This window comes from Danio rerio, chromosome 20 (assembly GCF_052040795.2).
Source record: "Danio rerio strain M-AB ecotype USA chromosome 20, GRCz13ab, whole genome shotgun sequence".
Taxonomy (NCBI): Eukaryota; Metazoa; Chordata; class Actinopteri; order Cypriniformes; family Danionidae; genus Danio; species Danio rerio.
The window spans coordinates 33,990,900-34,008,945 of NC_141040.1; the positions used below are offsets into that span (position 1 = coordinate 33,990,900).

The window sequence follows — 18,046 nt, forward strand, 5'->3', positions numbered from 1 at the left end:
TTGTCTCTAAAGGCTTTTAACTCAAGCAGCAACTTGTTTAAGCACTTGAACAGAAAGCATTCTACGACAATATTCATCACCAAGGAGGACACCGGCACCCAAAAACACAGCAGCCTAACTCAGCATAAACAGGTTAAATTGGATTTTTGTGCAGGATCAGGAGTGAGGGTAGCTTCTGAATATGGGGCGTTCATATTTGGGGTTTTTGTCCACGCAAATTCGTAATTTCCAATGGAGGTATATCATGCCGCACAAATATTGGGAGAGATGCAGCACAGCTCGCTCACGTATTCCAGATTTCACTGATTCAACATCAGTGTTTACAGTTTTTCTCCACAACTGCAGACATAGGGAGCTATGTGCTTTTCCTACTATAAATGTCAGTGATTACAGGTATGCAGTTTTCTTCAAAATGTCTTATTTTGTCTCAAAAAAAAAAAAAAAAAAACAATAATAAGTGAATAAGTGATAAGTGAAGAAGTGAAGATTAAGTAAATGATGAGATAGTTTGCCCAAAACTTTAAATAATCTCTTTAAATCTTTTGAATATGTCAAGCTGCTTTGTTAAACCCATTATAATGTTTTTCATTCATTCATTTTCTTTTTTGCTTAGTCCCTTCTTAATCAGGGGTTGTCACATGAGAATGAACCGGCAACTTATCCAGCATGTTTTATGCAGCGGATGCCCTTACAGCTGCAACCCATCACTGGGAAAAATCCATACACTCTCATTCACACACATACACTACGGACAATTTATTCATTCATTCATTTTCTTGTCGGCTTAGTCCCTTTATTAATCCGGGGTCGCCACAGCGGAATGAACCGCCAACTTATCCAGCAAGTTTTTTTTTTTTTACAGCGGATGCCCTTCCAGCCGCAACCCATCTCTGGGAAACATCCACACACACACTCATACACTACGGACAATTCAGCCTACCCAATTCACCTGTACCGCATGTCTTTGGACTGTGGGGGAAACCTGAGTACACGCAGGAAACCCACGCGAACGCAGAGAGAACACGCAAACTCCACACAGAAACGCCAACTAAGCCGAGGATCGAACCAGCGACCTTCTTGCTGTGAGGCAAATGTGCTACCCACTGCGCCACAGCGCTGCCTACGGACAATTTAACTATACATATAATGTATATAATTCACCTACAGCGCATGTCCGGAGCACCTGGAGGATTCCCACGCCAACACAGACAGAACATGCAAACTTCATAACAATGCCAACTGACCCAGCCGAGCTTGAACCTTCTTGCTGTGCAGCGACACCGCTATCCGCTGCGCCACCGTTATATGTTTTAAAAGTAACTTCAAAGTAAAGTAAAGTAATTAGTAATCTGATTACTCAGAAGTAATTAGTAATATGATCAAATTACAATCTTCCAGTAGTAATCAGTAACTTGTAATCTATTATTTTTTAAGTAACTTACCCAACACTGGTCATGAATGAGGACAAATCTACCTTCTGGTATAAATAAAGTAACCTAACCTAACCTATGTTATCATCATTGTCCATATAATTCCTAAATATTCAAGCCAAAACACACAATAATAAAAAAAAAACATTACAGAACAAAAACTTTCAGAATTCATCATATACAACATTGATGTGCACAGTACATAAATACATTTAGAATTACTAAACAAATACATGACAAAACCTGAGTGTTTTTAAAACATCATGCATACTGAAATGTGTCAATAAATTAATGCAATGTGCGATGAAAGAAACAGATAAGCAAAATCAGTGAGAAAGGCAACATCGATCTACTAGAGTTACAGGTGCTTGCACCATTGTAAACGCTCAGCTATAACATCCCAAGTTTATCTAACGACATGATGTTAATTGCACATATTGCGCATGCTTCAGTAACTTGACTTGAATTATTATTGGATGTTTAGAATTTTGAAGTAATCACATATAGTAGACAATACAGTGGAAGCTGCATTAATTTCAAACCATTAATAATTTACATAAATAAATACATAGCCAAGCTACATTTCAAAAATAAGAGAGAGTCTTTAGAAAGTCGATGGACCTGCTAGACTCAGAGAAGAGAGAAGAAAATTGTTTTTAGGTCAGAATGGTAACACACACCCCTGTACAGAATAGGAGAATGTATAATCAAAGCCATGTATCTTGGCAGCCAGATCGTGAATGACTTTCCTTCTGTAGATTAACATATGGGGCAAATAAAAGAGCTATAGAGCGCTATTCCACTAGCTTGTTGCCTCCCTTTAACACATACAGGCTCAGGATTGCTTCCACAGGATCTATTTCCAAAGATAAGAATCGAGGCGAAAATCATTATATTTAATTAGGAGCATGAAGAAGGGATAACTGCCAAGGATGAAGGGGTCTGGTGTTGGTCATTAGAAAAGAGGTTTTCAAGCATGACAATTTTCATTTTTGTTGAATTTAGAAAAAGAATGAAATATAATTTACTATAATTTTTTACAGAGGATGCTCACTAAAATGTTATTTAGTGTAACAGATTATGTTCACACATTGGTAATGCATCAAAATTTTCTATGAACTCAAGCTCCAAAATATAAAGTAATTGTAATTTTTATTCTCTGGGTATTATTATCAGCAATAAGTAATTAACAGTTGCAATATATTAACGTTTAATATGATGACTCATTCTTTTATATGCTTGAGTAGTCAGAATAAGTATGTTGTTTAATTTCTACATAAATACAGCTCTTACACTTATTGGCAATAAAACATGATTGCACCAAAGCTTTGGCATTTTATCTTTTAAAAAATTTAAATTAAACAAATTAAGCTAGGTATTCTACTTATCATTAAAACAGATTCAGTGTATATAGAATCACTTTTGTCAATTTTATTTGATGTGGACACCCAAATTGGATGCCTTGTTTAAAAAAAAAAGAAGAAGAAGAAAAAAAACATATTTCTGATTCTCTGAATTTACTAGGCATGGGCTTGAGTAAAGTGTGTTTTATTCTAATGAACTGATAACATACCGTGCAAAATTGTACCTCAAATTATTGTCATTTAGAGCATTGCACAATTGTCAATATTACAAAATTGCATTTGTTGTGATTAAAACTTTCATAAAAAGACTATTCCACCAAATATGGATTTCTTAGCTCCTCTAAAGTTAATACATTGTTGATAAATTAATAATATACAGTTGTACAAAAAACTATATATACAATCTTTTTTATGTAAAAAAAATAGAGATTTTGTTTTCAATAGGAAGAAATATTAACAACTTATTGAATTATTTTCTATTTATAAATATTATTCTTTATTCATTATTAATAATAGAAAAATTTATAGAATAAAATCCAAACTACTTTTTAATCAAACATGTTTCAATAAATTGTAAATCCAGGCCTGTAGCCAGCCTAGCAAAAGGGATGTGTGTGTGTGTGTGTGTGTGTGTGTGTGTGTGTGTGTGTGTGTGTGTGTGTGTGTGTGTTGTTCTCAAAAAGTGACCTTTTTGCAATTATTTGCCTCATTTTCTATTTAATTATGAGACATTTTAGATGACATTTTAAGCACAAATTTCTAGCTGAATTAGCTTGTTGGACGGTCATCATAACCAAACATATTTCCTAAATATTTAGAATAAACAAAGATGACAAATATTTGTTTTAAATACAAATTTATTACATCATATATTGTTAGGAAAGTTTTAAATTACAAAATTGCAGCCTATTGTAATTTATTACGCAAATAACAAACTGGCCAGCACAATAAACTTTCCTCAGTCAGAATTTGGCCATTTACATAATAAAAATTTAAACATAATAGTAATTTAGAGCTTCACATTTCTTTTTTTTTTTTAGCTTGGTCTTAAAGCCTTTTTCAATGGGTTATTTTTTACAATATATGACGGCATAGCAGTGAAAATGGACAAATGAGCTAATGTATGGGACAAATTCTAGACCTTTGTCAACAACCTAAGGATATTAACAGTCAAACGTCAAGCAAAATGTAATCAAAGATCAAGCATCAAAACTTTGGAATTATAAATTTAGTTTTTTTTTTTTTTTTGCTGAAAATGGCCTTCACCAGCTAGCAACAACACAATGATTTGATCATTACCGTGAGTGTAAACTAATCCTACAACCCACACACCTTCAGTTTGGACTGGGTGGCACAACTCATGAGTTATGCAGAAATAGATACTGAGTGCCAGAAGCATGACAGCTCTACAGCCCATTAGCAGATCCTGTGCCACTCACTACAATAAAGGCTGAGGTAAGATTGCATCACACAGAGCCTGACTGCAATGACACAATCGTTATTAGCATGCAGTGCTGGAGCAGGCCTGTATTTCTCCATTTGAATAATCTTTGATTTAGTGTAATGTAAGCCAGCAAATAAAAAAAGTCTGCTTTACCAGTGCAAAAAAGCAGCAAATGAGGCTTGTAAAAAAAATTTTCAGCCACTTTCATGGCAGAATTCATCTTACCAGGCTGGGCAGTTAGTCTTGCAGAGTTGAATGAATGCAATTCAAAAGGAGAAAAAAAAGGGGCAGAGCCCATTGGAACACTTTAAGGAGGGGGTTATAGTTAAACCAATCAAAAAGGGCTCCATAGGCAGCGCGAGGTTTGATTTCTTAAAGGAGCAGATCTTTTTTTTCCCCCAGTCTAAAGGAAAAAGAAAACTCGGTTTGAGAGAACGGGTGGGAAATGTTTACATGCATCTGGAAACACAAATCCTTCTGAAGGAGCAGAATGGAAAAATCACAAATATGCTTGCTTTGATCACACACACACACACCATTAACCAGACATACATTTTCTTATCAGTTCCAGCTGATTTATTTGTGTCAGATACAGACTTCAGCATGACGACATGTAACTCATTTCCTTTGCTACAAAACGCAGATGGTCCATTTTGGGAGTATATTGCACAAAATAAAATAAAAAAAACAATGTGCCATTATGATGGAAAAAAACAACAAACAAAAACTAAACAAAAAAATAAAATAAAGCAATACAAAATCCAGTTTTACACCTGCTATTTGGGACCCATTCACACAGATATACATAAACTCCTAGCTTTACTATATTACAGAACATATACAATCTTCAATCTAGTACCAGAAATGAGGCTCATGTGTTCCCCCAATTCCATTGTACATTTTCCCTATAGAAACGCTTCAGATCTACAGCTGTACACTTGCCTTGAGTAAAATAATAACCAGGCATTTAAATGCAAGTCGACTTGTCAGTTTAATTCTTGCATGCTTTTACAAATGAAACCGGGTTGAAGTGCCTGAAGAAACCTCACTTAAAGCACAGTAAGAACATTCCCTTTAACTGTACAAAAATATGCCAGAAAATATTTTACTTTTTTTTTTTTAAAAAGATGAGGTATGTTGGTCATGTATCAAAATGCTTCCTGCCATACCTGTGTGTTCTAGAGTGGTTATCTGCGTAAAATATCCCCATACTTGGAGGGAAACTGAACCGGATAGAAAAAAAAAGAAACATTTGTGACGTACAGAAATTACATAAGACCTCAGAAAAAGTTCCATCCTGAACAGTGTTTCAGAATTGCCTCCATTCAGTCAAGCAGCCATTTGCCAGCTCCCTGTAGAGATACGGGTGGGATGGGAATGCATAGTTCAGATTTTACATTTTGCGCTCCACCACAGTTTAAGCAGTTTCACTGCAACCCCACAGAATAACCACACATTATGGCAAGCTACTTTAACATTTACTGCTTTCTAACTAACTAGCATTAATTTTTTTCAAGTGACTTGTACTTATTAGTGATTCAATAGTGGTTAGTGTCTCAAATTCACTAGCAATTTATTTATATAATACCCTATAATTTAATTCTTCAGGTCACTATACTAGATTAGTACCAAATGGAATGGCTTAATATTATTAGTAGTATTAGGTACAGGCAAAATTGGAGAATGTGCCAGCAATAACATTTCAATCAGCTGAGAAAACATGTTACAATTTGTTAAAATTAATAGCACAAGAGTTACTTGCCATAAGTGATAGTGACTAGCAGCAAAGGAATAAAGTGTTTTCGCTAAAGTACTAGAAATAAAATAAATCCTTGTGTGTCATTCACTGGCATTTGAGTGATGGTCAAATAAGACCATACCGTGCAGTTTCAAGGAGTAAATGTTAAAAGAGCTTGCCATACACACACAGCACAGTCAATGTTTGGACCATGTTGTCACTTTTTTTCTTAACGTTACGCGTCTCGTAACGCACGTTCCTCCGTCTAAACCGGGACAACCACCGAGGCAGAGTCAAAAAATAACCTGAAGATGCGCAATGCCTCCTTGGTCATGGAGGAGTTTGTCAGTTAGTAAGTGAAAACCAGGTCTGAAAAGTTCGCCTCCAGCCAGTCTCCCGCGATCATCTCACTGAGCTCGGGAGTGCAATAGTCCGGGAACTCGAAGTGAGAACCGAGGCTGCCCTCGCTGAACGAGTCCAAATCTTTATCCACCAGAGAGAGGCAAAGGTTTCCTGAAGTGTTCCCCAAGTCCGCGGTGTGAGAGCCCGCCGCTAAGTTCAAACTGAAGTCCACCAGCAAGTCGTCGGAGTCCTCGCTGGAGCTGCTGGACGAAGAGGAGACTGACCTGAAAGAAGATGCTGGTGACACCGAGGCAGGGTAAGCTGCGCTCTGCTTGGTAATGTTCTTGAAGTTGTAAAACAGTCTGCTGCCGTGAGTCGCGCTCGTGTGCCGGGACTCCTCGTACATGCTCGCGCCATGCTCGGACTCCGCAGCGGAGCTCAGCGTGGGGCTCGCGGGGACGTTGTGCAGCCTAATGTGCTCCTCGTCCTCGTAGTCATCCTCCTCGTCGTCGTCATCATCATCATCGTCGTCGTCGTCTTCGTCGTCAGTAAGTTCCCTTTTGATAGACTTGGTCACTTTTAAGTTTGTGAAAACATAGTTGAATCTGCAGTCTTGTGTGGATGCTCTGGCGGTAATGTTCCCCGGTTTGCTGGGCTTGAGTTTGGCGCACTTCTTCCCTGCGGCTGCTTTGACACTTTTGCTAATCTTCTCCGGCGACTGCACTGCTGGTTTTGAGGAGCTGTCGAGCTTTGGTTTTTTCTTGGGTCTGTATTTGTAGTCGGGGTAGTCAGCCATGTGTTGGAGCCGGAGCCGCTCGGCTTCGCGGATAAAGGGAATCTTTTCGCTGTCCTTCAGCATTTTCCACCGCTTCCCCAGCCTTTTGGAGATCTCTGCGTTGTGCATGTCTGGAGACTGCTCCATGATTTTTCTCCTCTCGATTTTGGACCATACCATAAACGCATTCATGGGTCGTTTGATGTGGCCGGTGGCTGTCTTGCACCAGTCCGGTTTCGGTGGCACCGGGCTGCAAGCCATCATTTCGCTCTCCTCGGTGTCTGTGGTCTCTCGCGAAACGCTGCTCTCCGTCTCGCTGTGGTCCGTCTGCTGCACCATGTTCAAACACACTTTTCCCTCTTGATAGACTCTAGCAGCTGCCGCACTCCAAGTCAAACCTCTTTTCAAAGTTACCGACTGCCTTCTTAACTAGTTCCTTGGTTTTTCATGTCGATTACGTCACGTATGATTATCCAATAGCGTGCCGCGTCTCCTCCCACCAAAGCCTAGACGTTCTTAACCCTTCGCTGCCGGAGTAGACTAGACTGCTAGTCAATGATTTAAGTGGTGCCTTTATAACCAAATGACAGGCTACTGTGGCACCATAATATGTATTTACTGATCTAAAACAAATTTAAGCCAGCTTTATAATTAACCAAACAAATATTAAGTGAGTGCCAGGCTTATTGCGTAGTGCAAATTGAGTTATGTTTTTTTTTTTTTTTAAATGAACATTTATTTGTTTTTGCACATGAGGGATTGTAATATAAAAAAGTAAATTATACATCTATGTTTTCTTCAAAGAGCTGACATCTTAGTTCACAGCATGCAGTTCAGATAGTGGATTCGGACATGCCTTGTTGCCATCCTACCTCAGTACACAGCCCAAGATTTCATTTGTGAGCACGCCTGTGGGTGGGATTTTCATTACGTGTGCGAGACAGGCATATTGAATGAACAGCGGATCGTTCAGAGCGAGGGGATAGAGATAAAGTGAGAGGATAAACATTTAGTGTATCTGCATTTGAAATATAGACTTACAAATTGCCTGGCTGCTTTTGATTATTATGTAATTCTTGTAGTCCTGTAAACATTTCTCAAAATGGTTTTATATTTTTTTTACACTAAAAATCAATTTTGAAAGATAAATACGTCATGATGTTACCTCATACCTGATTTAAAGGGTTGATTTATAGGGTATTTACTCAACCTCATATCATTTCAAACCCACAAAAGAGCTTTTTTTTTGTCTTCAGGACACAAATTAAGATATTTTAATGAAATGAGAACTGAGATTCACCCAATTCTGATTCTTAAAAACATTCATAAAGAAGCTGTTTAGTTTGATCCGTGTTTATATGTGAATAAAGGCTAAATAGGGATTTATTTGTACTTTATTTTTGATTGTTTTAAAGCATCAAGTATTTTGGGTGGATATACTTCCAATGGGACAAAAATCTCTCAGATTTATATAAATACATAATCTGTTTTCTGAAAATAAACAAATTTCTTGAGTTAAAAATTACACAAGGTTGAGTAAATGATGACAAACATTTTTAATTTTCATTTAAAATCACAAATTAGAAAGAATTAAAGTATTGAATTTTCTATAACAACAAACAGTATGGGAATCAATCCCTTTTTATGGAGGTACTCTTCATAAAAGCCCACTTATATAATTTAAACATTGAATTAAATTGAACCAACAATGTTTTGCAACACTTTATAGATATAATAGTTCGTTTTAATTCAGTGTTCAAATATATATATATATATATAAATATATATAAAATATATATATATATATATATTTTTTTTTTGTAAAGAAGTGCAGTTGGTTGAAAATATACAGTACACACTGCCATTAAAAGCTTGCGGTTAGTTTACACTTTGATTCCTTTTGCATTTAAGAGAGTCTGCCGGAGCTGCGTGCTTGACTTTACTGATTTACATCTTGACAATGTGCTGTCAGTGTTAATGTTGATTATACATCCCTGTCCCACTTCCTCTATATTATGCAAGGAAAATGTATGTAGGTTATTACTCTAAAGCCTGAGCTCATAATAGAATAATGATGTTATATACAACCCGGCCGTCTCGACCTACATATTTACCTTGCATATTTCTTTTTATAAAATGATGTGTCCAGACAGGAGAGGGAGTGCAAAGATTTGCTGTGTCAAGGAGGTGAGCAACCCTCTCTCTCTCTCTCAGAGTCTCTAGACCACCCTACAACCACGGCTCTGGCTGACAGCCAGCTCTGTCTCTGATAAACCTCTCTGCAGTTCTCTCATTTCTCCTTCCCCTAGAGGGCAATCATTTACCCCTTTGAATCTGTCCTGCCCTGCCCCCACGCATCACTTCCTCCCCCACCTCAGACTCATGCAGTGACACATTAGAAATGCAGCGAGGGGATTTTGCAGGGCAGTTTTGCATTGAGATATTGAGATATAGCCCAAGATTAATTTTCACGGGCAGCGTCTCCTGCAGACCAGACCACCCCCTTCCCTCCCGTCACGTCTTCCCACTGAGACTGGCTGCTTCTGAGGGCTGTCTGCCACAAGCCACATGTCTTTCCATCTCAGAGCCATTGATCATGATATTTCGCTGCCTTTTCAGTTACTTTGCATAGTTTTTATTAAATCTGACTATGTCACACCCCCCAAGAACTAAAGTCACCAAAGGTTGACATGTTGGCGAAAATACCTGTGTATTCATCTGATATGCAAATAATAATTCTCACGTATTCTTGTTTATCTTAAAAAATAAATGGGTAACATCATTTAAAATAGGAGTGAGCTATAAAAATGCTCAAATATAGAGCAAGAAAATGTATAGACCATTTTGAGGAATGTAAACAAAAACAATTGTCCCAAAGTATTTTCTGTTTTACTGTTTTATTTTAATTTCTGTTGCTTCAGAAAATCCAAAAAGAGCCACATATTGATTAGGGATGTCCAGATGCAATCATGTGATTAGAAATCGGGCCCGATCATGCAGTTTCATACTCGATCAGAATCTATATATATTTATATTTATATATATATATAAACAGTTAAAGTCAGAATTATTAGCCCCCCAATTTTTTTTTCTTTTTAAATATTTTTGTATAAAATGTTTAATAGAGCAAGGAAATTTTCACAGTATGTCTGATAATATTATTTTCTTCTGGAAAAAGTCTTATTTGCTTTATTTTGACTGGAATAAAAGCAGTTTTAGTTTTTTTAAATAAACATTTTAAGGTCAAAATTATTAGCCCCTTTTAGCTATATATTTTTACATATAAACATCTAATAAAATATTATTTACTGTTATGAAGGCAAAGATAAAATAAATAAGTTATTAGAAATGAGTTATTAAAACTGTTATGTTTAGAAATGTGCTGAAAAAATCTAAACAGTTAAACAGAAATTGGGGGAAAAATAAACAGGGGGGCTAATTATTTTGACTTCAACTGTATGTATATATATAAATAAATAAATAAATATATATATATATATATATATATATATATATATATATATATATATATATATATATATATATATATATATATATATATATATATATATATATTCTGATTATTTTAAACACCTTTATAGTTATGTGGTGGCACAGGGTTGGACCTCTTTCTTTACTAACACACAGAAACAGCAACGCGTGCGGCATGACATCGATTTGTTGCAGAAACACTTTTGGTTAAAGGCTGCCAAAATAGATGGCTCTATTTCTTCACTCTTCTTTATTCTTTTTTTATGTATTTTTGAAGTATCGGATCGGGTTTCGGTATCGGTATAGAAACTCAAAATCAAATGACTCGGACACGGGAGGGCAAAAAAGCCTGATCAGGACATCCCTAACATTGATGATGTTATTATAGCTGTTTAAACATAAAGTTATGATTGAATTGGCGCTTCTTACAGTTATGAAATGGTTTGGCCAATGACATCACCACAATGAAATGGTCTATATGAAATGTATGTTAATATGATTATAGTTTGCTTACTAAGCCAACTTTATCTCAATGACAATAAAAACACATTAAATTCTAAAACTACAATTTAAAAATTAATTATACAGTTTTTATTTTACTGACTTCTATTCACACTCATTTGTGTACTCATTTTTTAATTATTTATCAATTCATTTTGCTGTGCTTCAATTTAGATGGCACCTGACACCTACACATTCACACCATGTTAAGATTTGTGAACATTAGAAGAATGACAAGTCACAACATGCCATAAAATCGTTTTCTTTTCTTGATCTCTTCATCAACATCTTCATTCATGTTCTGATTATAAATTATTATTGGTTTGGAAAGACATAAAAGTAAACAATTAATGATTACATTTTCAGTTAAGGGCAAACTCACCTTTTTTAACTGCATGCTCTACCAAATGGTAATCATATTTTGACTGTTTAAAATAATGACTGTTAAAGTCATTTAAAGATTACTTTTTTAAATAATGGTTTACACGCACAGCATTGTTGGTTTACAAATAATAATAATAATAATAATAATAATAATAATAATAATAATAATAATAATCCTGTCACACTACTACACTTGATTTTGGTTTTATTGAAAAAATAAAAATAAAACATGTTAAATGAGAATCTGAAATATTTTATGGCATACTTCAAAAAATAAAGATGATTTAGTATTCAAAAATGTTTTATTTTGATACTTTTTAATAAATAAATTGGTTTTACACTTTATAAATTTTAAAGTTTTCATAGTATATGTGTTAATTCCAGTACTTTTACCATAAACCAACATATCAACCATTTAGTAGAGGTTGATACTTAAAAAATTCTGGGATGTTTTAAAAAAAATACATATATTTAGTGTGTTAGCGACATTAGGGGTTCACAAATGCAATCCACATTTTTTTTCTTGGTGGGGCAGTTAAAAAAATTACAGTATTGGATTAAAGTGATGTAGACTGCATATTTTTTATATATTGGATGTAGGATATGTTGCTTAATTTATTCATTCATCATTCATTAATTCATTCATTCATTTATTCATTTGTTTAAGAAAAAGAAGCCAAACATAATGTGACATGTTGCTGTGTACACATTTTTTTTTTGTGCTCAAAATCTAATGTGATTGTGACTTTGTAATTAATTATTTACCAAAATAGCAACAATAAACTACTGGCAGCTTATTACCTGGTTCATAATTTGCATGATCAGAGTAAGGCAAGACAAGTTTATTTATATAGCACATTTTATACACAATGGTAATTCTAAGTGCTTTACATAAAAATGATTAAAACATATAAAAAAAGATTAAAATGTGTTAAAACAGGTTATAAAAGATTGAAAAAGAAAAGAAAGACATAATAGTGTGATCTGTCGGACATAGCACAGTGCTCATTCAGTATAGGCACAGCTAAACAGATGTATATTCAGTCTTGATTTGAATGTGCCTAATGTTGGAGCACATCTGATCATTTCTGGAAGCTGATTACAGCGTATTAGATGAAGGTGGATTCGCTTTGCCTTGACTAAACTCTTGGAATTTCTAATTTTCTTGATCCTAATGATTTGAGTGATCAACCCAGATAATATATCACTTCAACCATATAATGCCATTTGTTTAAATGGCAGAATAAAATTTTCAACATCAAAAAATTGCCAGAGCAGATCAAGGTCCCATAATACATTTAAAAAAAAAAAAGAAAGAAAAAAAAACGCTTTCATCTACAGACTCATACAATTATACAACTGTTAATTGAAGATCATATTCATAGCACAGCTAAAATAATACACACGTTTTACCAGACCAACTAATGTCAGCGCTTTTATGAAACCATGTGCTCCACATTTCATCATTTTAATCCTCCAAAAATTGTCCCTATTCACAGACATATTTACTCACTGTAACCTCAATTTGCACCTTCTTTTTTTTTTTTAAAGAAAATGAAGGATGAGTTCAAATAATTTTCTGTGCAATCAACATCATTCCACAAATGGTGGCAGTAACTAACCTGGAATACTCCTTTAAGCTTCAAGCCAAGAACGTTTAAGAGTTCTTGCTGCACCCGTTTCCCATTTTATTTTTATAATAACACCATTCCGTTCTCAGAGCAGCGGTGCATTACAGTAAATTAGATGAGGCTTGTACTGTGGTAAAATGGGCCTGGCTGAGAGCTGAGGTGAAGAGAAGATGATAGAGAGACGGAGAAAAGCACACCAGACAGGAATGACTCATCTCTTCCATGGCGTTTATCTTCCTTAGACTAGGAGCTGCCACTCAGCCGCAAGAGAAGTGCTAAAGCAATGGATCGATAGACAGTCCTGACTAGGAGCTATCTGATATTGAAGATGCAGGAACGTATAGCTTCTGAATGGCCCCTGGACGGGCTCGTTCAATATGCCTTCAATCTCAGCAGCACACAAAAGGCTAAAGTCAGATTAGGTGACTGCGGGCTTGGAGGGACACTTGCAATGGGTGGAGTGGCACATTCACATAAATGAGTTAACAAGCCTAGCATCCTGGCCATTGATTGAGAATGCGATGGCCAGCTTTGGTCTTAGGGGTCGTAGCTTAACTAACGGCTGCTGTTAAATGTGTGAACTCAAAGGATCGCATGGAGGGCGTGGATGGGGACTGATTGTTTGGCAACACTTTTTGGTTTTTTTTTGAAGGTGTGTAGGCTGCTTGGAAATTGTTCAGATTAAATACCCTACAAGGTGTACATGTTGTTGTTGTTTTTTTTTTCAAAAAAGTTGCATTAAAGTGATCAGAAGTGACAAGTGGCAATTACTTACACTACCAACACCAAAGTTTAGGGTCAGTAGGATTTTTAAATGTTTTAAGATAAGCTTATCCTGCTCACCAAATCTGCATTTATTTTATCAAAAATACAGTACAAATTGTCAAATGTTCTTGCACTATAAAAGAACTGTTCAAAAGTAGTTTATCATTTAATTTAATCATTTATTGCAGTGATTTTAAAGATGAACTTTCAGCTTCATTACTCCAGTCTTCAGTAATCCCTCTAATATGTATTATTATTATTATTATTATCATTAATATTAATGGTAAAGATAATAAAAGCAATAATGACTGGAGTAATCGTTTAAAAACAACATACAATTAGAAAGCAGTTATTTTAATTTTTATAAATATTTAACAATTTAATTTTTTAAAAACATTTAATAAATGCTGCCTTGATGAACAAAACAATTTTCTTAAAAAAAAAAAAAAAAAAAAAGATTTCAAACTATATCTATTAAAAATGCTGGAAAAAAGCATTGTTTCCACACAAATGTTTAGGCCGCTTATCCTCTGTCATTATGATTATACAAAATGTTTCTTGAGAAGCAAATCAGCATATTATACAATTATTTCTGAAGGATTGTGTAACACTAAGGACTAAGTAATTGCTGTTGAAATATTTACTCTATAAATAAATTAATATATATTTAATATAAAATCATATTCATTAAAAAACACATTACTGCATGAATTATTTAAAGCTAAAGTCATTTTTGATACTGACTACCTACAAATAAGGTATCTTGTGAGCTATGTTTTTTATGTTGTCTTTTATACACAAAAAATATATGAATTAAAATATCTTAAAAAATAATATAAAACGTCTTATAAGCAGCGGAATACCAGAAACATTGCCATAAAAATGTATTTTCATAATTTGTTTCAATAATATACCAACAAAGTTCAAATCTGCTTTATGTAAATTTCAGTATTTTTATGTGCAAAAAAAAACCTTGAAAGAATCTTTTACAGGGTTTCTGCAGGTTTCAGAAAGTTAAATTTAAGACCTTTTAAGACATTTTCAAGACCATTATGAGTGAAATTTTAGTTAAGAAACGCAATCCAAAGATTTTTTTTCTTGGTGGGGAAGTTAAAGGGTTAAAAATTTGAATAAAGTTTTAAAGGTTATAAAAACTATAATAAATGCATTCTAACAGTCTGTCCAGGTCAGCGTCCTCAGCAGTAAATACATAAAGAACTTTTAAACAAGTCTTAACATAAGGAAAATAATTCAACCATTATGGTAAATAGAGCTCAAATTACATTCTTAAAAAGTTAAACGTTTATTTGAGATGGGATGTTAGTGATTGGATAGGTGTTAGCCTGATTGGGTAGCTATACATAAACAAAGGAAAATTAAGAAATGTTTAAAACAGATTTAAGACCTAAAACACAATATTTCATTAAATTTAAGGCTTTTAAGGCCTACAATGTTGTTTTTGAGATTTAAGACTTTATAAGACCCTGCAGATACACTGGTTCTAAACGTTTAATTTTATAGTTATTAACAGTTGCAGGTTTCCATGCTGTTTAGACATTTAATTCAGTTTATTTTTTCAGATTAGAAGAAAAACAAATACAGGTAAAAGCTCTTTAGAACATGATCAAATGTTTTCTGTATTTTTCTCACTATTAATGTTTCACATAACTCCAATAATTCTTGCAGATCCAACTCTGAAAAAACCCTTGTTAAACAATTCTCTCTGTTTAATTTGAAACCTAAACAGGTCTTTACTTTCAAGCTGTTAACAAAACAAGGAAGTCAGCAGCAGACCATACACCACAAAATGTTGTATGAAATGACTTTCAAAGACATCTAGAGGAAGCCTTTTCCACCACTTTGCCATTTTATTTTATGGACATTTCCCGAATTTACCATGCATGAGATTTTGATCTAATTCCGCCACTTCCAAAACATTTCTCTAGTGAAAACCCCAGCGTCGCTGTGATTTGGGGAGAGTAAAGGATTTCGTTATCAGCGATAGATAAGAAGCCTCTGAAGTGGAATACATACTGTAATGCAATTGACCCCATGTCTCCACACTTTCAAGGTCTGATGCTTGGCAGACAGGAGTGACTTCACGAGAAGATAAACAGAGAATACTTAACACGCTGGTGTGTGCTTGTGTTAGACCTTGTCAATGCAGCAAATGCAATGGCAGATTACACTCCAACACCGTAACCTTGCTCTCGTATTCTTACAAAAACATCTCCATGTGAACTGGAGGTGGCTGTTGAAGTTATACGCAGGATTTCACAACACTCTCTTCAGTGCCTCTGTGTCAAAATGATGAAAGCAGTGAGGTAAACAAGATAAATGCAAAAAAACAACAACTTTACAGTTCTCAAGTTACACTACCACTGACTTTGAAAAGTTACCCGACTCAATATATGTAAAAAAAAATAATAAAAAACTCAGCATGTTATAGTTTTATATAGAAGGAAATCAAGCAGTTGTTGTCAATCTACTAACAAAACTTGTATTGCAATAATGCATAAACAAGCACAGGATGTACTGAATAGTATATCAGCTTGTGAAAGTCACCTGAAAGAGAAGATAATGCTTTTATGGATAAGCTACATACATTCAATGTTTTAGGTCAGTCTGAAACCAGTTGAATGCAATTTTTAGTGGCATTTATACAATTTTAGTAAAAGAAATGGATGTGAAATGTACTGGAGCAAATAACATGCTAATTTATAGATTATAATATGATTGATAAATTAAATGGTGTGAAATGTTTTACATTATTTTCTGAGATTTTAAAAGAGGTGTTCGTGTAGCACAACACACAGGACAACGTTTGCATCTAATAATAGTTCTCTATGGTTTTAAACCTTTATGAGTTTCTTTCTACTGTTGAACACAAAATAAGATATTTTGAAGAAAGCTGAAACCTGTAACCATTAGGCTTGGTCGGTAATACAGTAATATGGTATACCGCAGCATCTAAAAATAGCAGCGGTATCACTTTCAATACTGTTATACTGTCATAAAAACAATGCATGTACATAGGGGATAAGGATTAAACGTTAAATATAATTTATTTAATGCCTAAAATGCGTATGCGTGGTTTTCATCACAGGAAAGCGTGGAGGAGAAAGAGAGAGGTGGGGAAAGATGGCAAGTCGCTCACAAAGTCGAAAAAGATCACAATTTCTGCAGTTTGGCAGTATTTCGGGTTTTGACCGAATGAGAAGGGAGAGGTGGTAAATACGGACAAGGCAAACTGTGCAACAAAAAGGTCACTGCGAGAGATGGAAATCCCTCAAATCTAAGGTCGCATATATGGTATTCAGGCACATGTCAACATTTTAGTGACACTGTCTGAGCCTTACATTATAATTTTTTATTACACACGGTAATACCGTATACTGAGGTAAAATAGGAGAGGAGGTTTAACGGTATCAAAATTGAATACCGCCCAAGCATAGTAACCATTGACTTCCATAGTAGGAAAAACAAATACTTTGGAAGTGAATGGTTCCTGGTTTCCAGCTTTCTTCAAGGTATCTTCATTTCTTCACCTTAGAATTATAAGCTTCTGACTTTTTTGTCCAAATTGAGTTATTGACATATTCTTGTTAAATAACAACTTATTTACATTATGGGATGTTTTTTATAAGTTGTTTACATTTTAAGACTTTTTATTTAAAAAAGCAAATGTTACACTCATACTGTTTGCTATGAAATACTGTTTGCAAAAACTTTGAAGCTCATTATCTCAAAATCATTCAGAACGCAAATAGAACCTTATAATTCCAAGGTGACGATTTGAAGAAGAACAAAACAGAAGAACGAAAGTCAAACCGGTTTGGAACAAGAAAAAGGTGAGTAAATAATGAAAGAATCTTCATTTTTGGGTAACCGTCCCTTTAAATTGAATTGATTGTGTAAACTAGTTAATTTTACAGGTTTCCTGTGCTATATTGTGTCATCTGGGTTTAAAATCTACATGTTAAATCAAATTTAAAATCACAAGTTATGTGGTAGATGACCGGTAACTGATGACTTATTTGGTGTGTCACAACTAGTCATGAGACTAGTTGTGATAAATGAGAAATGAGAAGATGCTTTAGTTAAATACTGATGACTGCATCTCTGTGACAAACCGTGAGATCATGCACAGTAAGTCAGAGACTCATTTATGGATCAAAAA

The 18,046-nt window shown here is 34.7% G+C and overlaps 1 protein-coding gene and 1 long non-coding RNA gene across 6 annotated transcripts in view; both read right to left on the bottom strand.

The window, feature by feature from the left end:
• The window catches only part of LOC137488661 (uncharacterized), a 332,037-nt gene that overhangs the window by 100,776 nt on the left and 213,215 nt on the right, over positions 1–18,046 (bottom strand). The gene's annotated exons all lie outside the window — the stretch shown is intronic.
• sox11b (SRY-box transcription factor 11b) lies at positions 4,800–7,456 on the bottom strand. The gene is given in 1 exon segment (NM_131337.1): positions 4,800–7,456. A coding segment is annotated over 1 exon segment (1,107 nt). The 5' UTR covers positions 7,433–7,456; the 3' UTR covers positions 4,800–6,325.